General features: G+C 36.5%; 1 protein-coding gene and 1 pseudogene across 1 annotated transcript; one reads left to right on the forward strand and one right to left on the reverse strand.

Moving 5' to 3' along the window:
* The first annotated feature begins 322 nt into the window (after window positions 1-322).
* On the forward strand, window positions 323-1,417 carry LOC106422217 (acyl-coenzyme A thioesterase 13-like). Its single transcript, XM_013863034.3, has 3 exons — window positions 323-589; window positions 828-968; window positions 1,061-1,417. The coding sequence occupies exons 1-3, from the start codon at window positions 395-397 to the stop codon at window positions 1,202-1,204; spliced, it is 480 nt and encodes a 159-aa protein (XP_013718488.1). The 5' UTR covers window positions 323-394; the 3' UTR covers window positions 1,205-1,417.
* On the reverse strand, window positions 1,182-5,831 carry LOC106453701 (annotated as a pseudogene).
* Window positions 5,832-8,314: the final 2,483 nt, after the last annotated feature.

The following is an 8,314-nucleotide window of genomic DNA, read 5'->3' on the forward strand; positions in this document are numbered from 1 at the left end:
TTTTAACGAGGCAACAAAGACGTTAAGCGAGAGCGGATAGTGACACCGGCCCCCAAGGGGGAGTGTTATGAAAGTCATATAGAGACAGCGCCGAAATGTTTGAATATATAAAAAGATGTGGAGCCCGCTGTATTATTTGCACAGTGAATTATTCTTCTATATAAACGATCGTTTCGATCGTTTATAAACTACACCTCAAAACACTTCTCTTCTATTCTCTCTTTGTATCAGTGTTATTTCTTTCTACGGGTATAAAATTTCGCCCTTATTTAAATTCCTGCGATACAAATAAATTCCAGTTCTTTTATAACATATTTATTATATTAAGAGTTGTTGGATAAAAGATAGAATTGATGCAGATTGACATTTACAGGAGAGGAGAGGAGGGGAGGAAATGGAAGAAAGAATGATAATGGAGAAAATTCGAGAGCATCTTCACCTGGGCGAAGACGTTGACGTCAGCGACGCACCCCGAAAAGTGGAGAAAGGAAGAAGCTTCTACGAGGATTTCAGCCTCAGAGGCATCCGAGTCAACCGAGTCGACCCCGGTTTCATTTCCTGCTCCTTCAAGGTCCCTCTCCGTTTGACGGTTCGTCTCTTCCTTCCTCTTTGATTAAATAAAGTATTTTGAGGTTTAATGGGAATTTGATCAATCATGTAAGGAAGACCACATTACTACTGTCTTGTAAGATGTCTGAAAGATACAAATTGGGTTTTTTTTTTTTTTAACCACTGAGCAATGGATGTGAATTTTTTAAAATATTAAAAGTGGTTTTTTTGTAACCATGAAGATATCTTTGTGGTTGAGATGGTTTTGGTAATGGCAGGACAAAGAAGGGTATCTAGCAAACGGTGCAATTGCTAATCTTGTTGATGAAGTTGGTGGAGCAGTTGTATATGTTGAAGGTTTACCCATGAATGTTTCAGTGGACATGTCCATTGCTTTCCTTTCAAAAGCCAAGCTTGGTGTAAGTTTTTTCAATCTTTACTTGGAACATCTGTTTGTTGCTAAAATCATATGATGAGTTTTTGAGATGGAAAATGTTTTCTTTTTTTCCAGGAGGAGCTGGAGATAACATCGAGAGTGATGGGAGAGAGAGGAGGTTATAAAGGAACGATCGTTGTGGTGAGAAACAAGATGACCGGGGAGATTATAGCTGAAGGTCGCCATTCTTTGTTTGGCAGACAACCTAGTAAGCTCTGAGGTCCAAGCTTTCTCTCTTTGGTACTACTGTAAAAGGTGATCTTAACACTTGTTTCACTATTACCTTTTGTGTTAGGGTTATTTTCTTCTCTTTTTCTGATTGTGACAATGAAACCTCTTTGTATGTAGATAGTTCATAAAATCCAAAACCTTTGTGGACTTGTTGAATCATCTTCAATGTATTTAACATTAAAAAACAAATTGCTTTCTACACATTGTAGACTAATTTAATACCAAAAGAAAAAAAAAATCAGAAAAGAGATATTGCCAAGCATTAGCAGTACATATTAGCTAACATCAGATTCTACTGAGTGGAACCAGTAACAGCAGCTTCAGTAGATTGCTGAGAGGAGGACACCAGACATAGAGTCAGGTGTTGGAGCAGAAGCTGAGCTTGGAGTCTGAGGAGGATTGAGCTTCTCACTATTGACAAGTAGCTTGTTGCTGAGCTCTTCTGCAGCTTTCTCTGCTCCTTCTCGGGTTTGTGTATGTGACAAAGGCACATGCTTTCTCAGCCAAGATTCCGATGGATTCGATATCTCCATAGGTGTAGAACTAATCTCCTATGTCTTGCTCAAGGACTCTCGAGTTTAGCCAACCACCGTAAAGCGTCCTGATGCTTTGATCTTCTGGAGATTCCAAAGTGCTCTTCGCACCCAGCCTTTCCAAGTAACTTCGACGCTGCTGGATCGTTTACACTGCAAAATGTGAAGTAGAATAAGATGGGAAAACAGTTCCAAAAAGTCCAAATTAACCACTATGAAACGCAATTTAGCAAACTTAGGCCCATAACTGTCATTAAAAACATAATAGAATAAAATGAAAAAGACAGTAATTTAGTACATGCTCTCCTGTTGCATGCATCTCATGCCGGTATGGACACTCATCACCTTTCGTACATTCTCCCCTAATGTAGAAGCTACAGATATGTGCTCGGTTCCTCTTGTAGTGTGGCGTTGTTCTTTGAATGATACCAATGGTATCGTTAGGTCGAATCTTCCCAAAAGAAGATTCATAATCTAGTCCTGCTCTCGTCTGCATTAAAAAAGGGAAACTCATATTCAATACCGTAATTCTCCTAAATAGAACATTTTCAAGTTTTGATCACAAAAATAGATCACAAGGAGGAAAATGACCAAAATGTTTCATTTAATAGATAAAAGAACCATAATACCCTAGATATATAAAAAAATAAAAAAATAATTTTTTTTAATAGTTTTAGATTATATGTTTTCAAATTCGAACTTTTTTATAAATTTTTTTTATTTTTATAAACTTTTTTTCGAAATATTTTTTTTAATTTTTTTCAAATTTTCTTTTTGTAATTCGAAAATACTTTTTGAAACTATTTTTGAAATTTTTATTTTCAAATTTTTTTATATTTATTTTTTATTTTATAAAATTTTAAATCTCAATCCCAAATCTCCACCCCTCAACTCTAAACCCTAAGGTTTGGATTAGTTAACCCTAGAGATATAAGTGTATATTTATCTCTTTAATGAAACATTTTGGTCATTTTGATCTTTAGGGTCTATATTTGTGACATAAACTATTTTAGTGCTATCCTAGAGTATTTCCCTATTCAATAAGCTATCACTCGAATAATATTTAACAACTAGTGTTACTTCCCGTGCTATGCACGGACCAAAAATCTGTTTTATTTTTAGTTATCTTATTATAATTGTAAATTTAAATAAATTAGTAAATTTTAAATATATTATAATTATGGATCATATTGAAGTAATTATGTTGAAACTACTTTATACAAATGTCATATTGTGTTATGTTTGGTTATCATAACATTGGATCGGGAAAGGTGCTCTTTTTATTTGAACTACATTTTGTATCTAAAGGGATTTTGTTTTTAATTTTTTCAGTTATTTAGCTGCTGTTAATTTATAGTTTTCTAATACGTTATGTTTCTATCTTTAGGAATTAGGATTGTACCAGTTTGATAAAATAAAAGGTAGATAATTACAAATTCTTATTAATTTAATTTAACAATAGAAAAAGAGAACTATTATCCACGCTATTTAATAAACTAACTATTCTCCTAATTATTCTCTTTACCAGTTACCATCATCACACGATCAAACCTGAAGTTAGTTTACATATTATTCTCTTTTTTTTCTCTATCGTTTTATCTTCTCTTTTTTCACCATTGGAGCTAAAAAATCCTTGTTGCAGGTTTATGCTTTATATTATTTTTCTTATAATAATTCTTTTCTTCTTCTCTAATACATCATCCGCTCTCTCTAAATTCTCTATTTCTGCAATGCTCCAACATCAATCAAACTCTTGGTTGAAAAATTAGAAAATTGTTAGTCTATATTTAGACTCAAGAAACATAAAGATGCAAAGAAAAATTCAAAACTAACTATATTTTCTATAATAATTGGACTACATTATGCTGGACAAAAATATATTGACACATAGCCAATTGCTTCACATTGTTGATAAAAAAAATAAAAAATTAAATATTATCTTCACATGACTCATCCGCGCATGAAGAATTTATAAAAGGTTGGTTATTTGAAATTTTGAAACTTCCATATTTTGATGAACAAAAACTATTTGCTTTTCTTTATTTTTCAATTTTTTTTTTTTTAAAAATCCACGTGTCAGAATTTGATTTGTCAGGCGACTTGCGCTTTAGTATATAAGGGATACTCAGATGGAATCTAAGATAGTCATACCCTTTGATCATGTTCTTCAGCGAATAACTCCCTGTTGACATCGCTCTTTGGGATAGAGTTATGATTGCCAATGTTGAGCGCCGTGTCTCTGACTTGAACTGGAAGACCATACTCAAGATCCAACTGAAATAAATTGGAATAGAATGAGTTATCTTATTATGAAAGCAATAGCTCGGTATTTATACAAGGTAATGAACCTAAGTTGATAAGGACTCAAAATAATATTATCATTATCTTAAACTAACTAGTTCTCCTCAAGTTGGAAGTGTGAGATTACGAACACCCAACCTGGACAATAATTTTTCAAAGAGAGGGTGAGGTAACGCCTTATTAAGAATTTCAGCGAGCTGGTTCCTGGAAGACACATGCTCAGTAGATATAAGCTTGGACTTAACAGCATCCCGAACATGATGACAATTCCTCTCGATATGCTTAGTTCTTTCATGAAAGACATGGTTGGCAGCAATGTGAAGAGAAGACTTGATGTTGCAATATAACTTTATTGGAGCAGGATGAGAAATAGAGAATGACTGAAGAACACCTTTCAACCACTTCAGTTCCTTAAGAGTATCAGACATAGATCAATATTCAGCTTCAGCGGAGGATAGTGCAACAGCATCCTGCTTCTTTGTCCGCCATGTTACTGGAGACTCACCAAGGAAAACGATATAGGCGCTAAGGGAACGTCTGGAAAGAGGGCAACCCGACCAGTCTGAGTCACAATACGCGCTGATCTGAAGATCATCTTTAGCATTTAAGAAGATACCTTGGCCCGGACATCCTTTCAGATAACGAACCACCCGCAAAGCAGCATCCCAATGCGGTAGTAATGGCTTTTGCATGAACTGACTCAGAATGTGGACAGTGTATCCAAGATCAGGCCGAGTATTTGTCAAATAAATAAGACGCCCAACTAATCGACGGTATTGTTGTGCATTAGCTAGAGGTCCTTCTGCTTTTGCCAACTGATGATTGAGTTCGATAGGGACTGGTGACGGTTTAGCGCCAAGAAGACCTGTCTCAGTAATGATATCAAGCGCATTATGAAAGCAATAGCTCGGTATTTATACAAGGTAATGAACCTAAGTCGATAAGGACTCAGAATAATATTAACATCATCTTAAACTAACTAGGACTTATCCCCAATACCAACAGACAGACTTGACACACATTCTTCCGCTTGCAACATGTGTGACAAACTTCTGTTTTGCATCCCGACCAGGTCGCCACCTGAAAACTGAGAATGGTCGGGTACAGAGCTTGCACTCTTTATCATAATCTACCTGTGTCTGCATACGAGAAAAAAAAAGAAAATGCATCAATCAAAAACAGGAATCATCAAGACATAACATCCGACACAAAGTAAACCACACAAGCACCAAACCAAACTCAGGTTCTTAACATAATTTTCAGATGCGAGTGATGAGAACTAAACACACTATATCAATTCGAGCTATAAGTTGGTTGAATTCGAAATCGCTTGAACCCCTAAAAAAAAAATCACGGAGAGTGTGGATGAGGACGGAGGAAATGCTAAGAACAAATGCAAAATTTTGGAGGGAGAGAAGAGATTACCATTCGGACATAAGGATTGACACCGAGGCAAGACTCGCAGATGATAGGGAAATCAGAGCGTCCCCAGCCATCAGCGTCCTGGTCTCTCAGTATTCAATACGCCTTTTCCTAAACCCTCATCTTTCATCCTTGATTCCTTCTTCGTCGTAGGGCAAAGAGCAGACCTGCTTTCGTTTTGATTTTTCCAAAAACTTAATATATGTTGTCTTCGGACCTAAGAGCACCTCCAATGGGGGGGGGGGAAATCCCATTGGAGTTCTAAAGATTCATATATGTATAAGTGTATGTTGTATATGTGTATGTAGGTGTGGGGTCCATTATTTTGGAGAGAACCCCACCCTTAAGACCACCTCCATCGGAGCTATTAAAAGAAAATTCTTAAAAAAAAACCAAAAAAATTAAATGAAAAAGGAGAAAAAGTAAGAGAACCAGTGTCTAAAACAACACCTTTAGAGCACGCACCATTAATGCTCAGGGTTTCTTAAATTTTTTTTTTTTGAAAAAAAAAATTTATAAGCAAAATCAATCACGGGCCGCCACGTGTTGGAGGGCCCGCGAATATTGCAAAAATCCTTCCAAGATCGACCTAATTTGATATGTTTTGTGATCGGTTTTTGCAAAATTAACAAACCCTACCATTAAGAAACCCTCTTAAGGTGCTCCGTTAGTTATGATCTTAGGCCATGAATATCGCGGTTTTCTAAACTGGTTTCTGCAGAAAATTAATGCGTGGGCCCCATTTTTTTTAAAAAAAGGGTCCCAAAGTCGCGAAATAAGGATCGATCTTGGGACCGTTTTTGCACTGTTTGCGGGTTCCACCGACACATGGCGGTCCGCGATTGGATCACTTTTTTTTAGGACCAAAAAAAAAAAATTTGAAAGACGGCATAAACGGTTTTAGCTTTAATCATGCTATTAGAATCTTGTAAAAACCCCAAACGTGCAGCTTTATTATTGGCTAATTCTTTTTGCCTTCTCTCTTCCTCTTCGTCATGTTTTTCTTTTTGGTCTGAGAAATCGATCGATCGGGTCTGAGAAATCCTCCATCTTCATCTTCTTTTCAAGCTTTTTCGTCCTTCTGCGTTCTTCAGAAATGGAAAGTGGTCAAAACCCAGATTGGGGAAACTCGCTTCGAACAAGCGATCTCATCTCCGATTCGCGTAAGATCCGTTATAAAGCTATCAGCTTTAGCTAATCAATCACCAGATTGATGGCTAGCCTGTTAGGGCTCTTACTCGAGGCGAATGATAACGGTATTGTGCTCCGAAGGATTTGGGTGAAGTGTTTGTGGAGTTTAGTTACGTTTGGATCTTCGATTCGAATTGGTGGTGTAGAGATTGTGACACGTGAGTTGAACACGTGGGAAAATGATTCGAGTAGATGGTGCTTGTTAGAGATCCTTAGTGCTTTGACGATCATAGCAGCTCAGACAGAGTACATTAGGCCTGTTACTGAAGCTGGTTCCATTCCTTTGTATGTGGAGCTTCTCTCGGGAGGAGATCCAAAGATATTGCAGAGGATGTGTTCTGTATACTAGCAGTCGAGGGTAATGCTGTTTTGATAGCGGAGCAGCTTGTAAGGATCTTGAGAGAAGGAGATAACCAAGCCAAGTTTGCTGCTTCTGATTTGTTGTGGGATCTTGCTGGTTATAGGCACTCTGTGTCTGTTATTAGACTCTGGTGTGATTCCTTTGCTGGTTGAGCTTGTGAGAGATGGGTCTCTTGAGTTCAGGGAGAGGATCTCTGGAGCTATTTCTCAGTTGTGTTACAACGAGAACGACCGAACATCTTGTCCGGGATCCATATCTTCCCTAATGATCGCTTATAAATCGCCAGAGTACAGCTTAAAGGGACAAATAACGAAGAAGACAGACGTTTGGTGCCTCGGGGTTTTGATCTTGGAGCTTTTAACGGGAAGGTTCCCTGAGAATTATCTAACGCAAGGGTACGATGCTAACATGAGCCTTGTGACTTGGGTGAGTAACATGGTGAAGTAGAAGAAAACGGGTGACGTGTTTGACAAGGAAATGACTGGGAAGAAGAACTGTAAAGCGGAGATGCTAAGCCTGTTGAAAATCAGGTTGACCTGTTGCGAAGAGGATGAAGAAAGGAGGATGGAGATGAAGGATGCTGTGGAGAAGATAGACAGGTTGAGAGAAGGACAAGATCTGGATGGTGATTTCGCAGCTTCCACGCACAAAGTCTTTGCTTCTCGGTTGATGGACGATGATGACTTTGGTCTTGCCATGAATCGATGATCGATCTTGAGATCAGTGGAAAAAGATTGAATTTGTAATTAGTATAGTTTTTAAAGCTCAGTGGTTTCAGAGGAAAGTAGTGTAATAACATTGATGTAGAGATTTGGTTTTGATGCCTATTCTTGCATTTCAAGCATTAATTGATAACGCGAAAGTCTTGGTGTTAACTTGTGAAACGGACTCGCCGTACAGTTGGTAGGAGGTATATTGCAAAAATTTGGCACAAATCAAGATCACAACTAATCATTTTTTTCTCGTTTATGATTTATATTTGAATTTTTAATGTGTTTTTATGTCATGTTTATTTAAATTTTAATTTATGCTTTTCTTTCATGTTTGTTTCAAATTTTTAATTATAAATTTGTATTTTTATTTTTAATATGTTTTTATGTCATATTTGTTTAAATTTTATGAAATCTAATCATTCTAATTTTAAAATTAAAAAATAAAATTATTTTTTAAGAACTTTTGAGGTTATTCCATTAGACCATGCCAAATTTAATTACATTACCAAATGTTCTAAACTTTAAAAATTACTAAATTAACTATTAAACTAATCATTAGAACTCATCATGGATTATA

This window comes from Brassica napus, chromosome C4 (genome assembly GCF_020379485.1).
Source record: "Brassica napus cultivar Da-Ae chromosome C4, Da-Ae, whole genome shotgun sequence".
NCBI classification, from domain to species: domain Eukaryota; kingdom Viridiplantae; phylum Streptophyta; class Magnoliopsida; order Brassicales; family Brassicaceae; genus Brassica; species Brassica napus.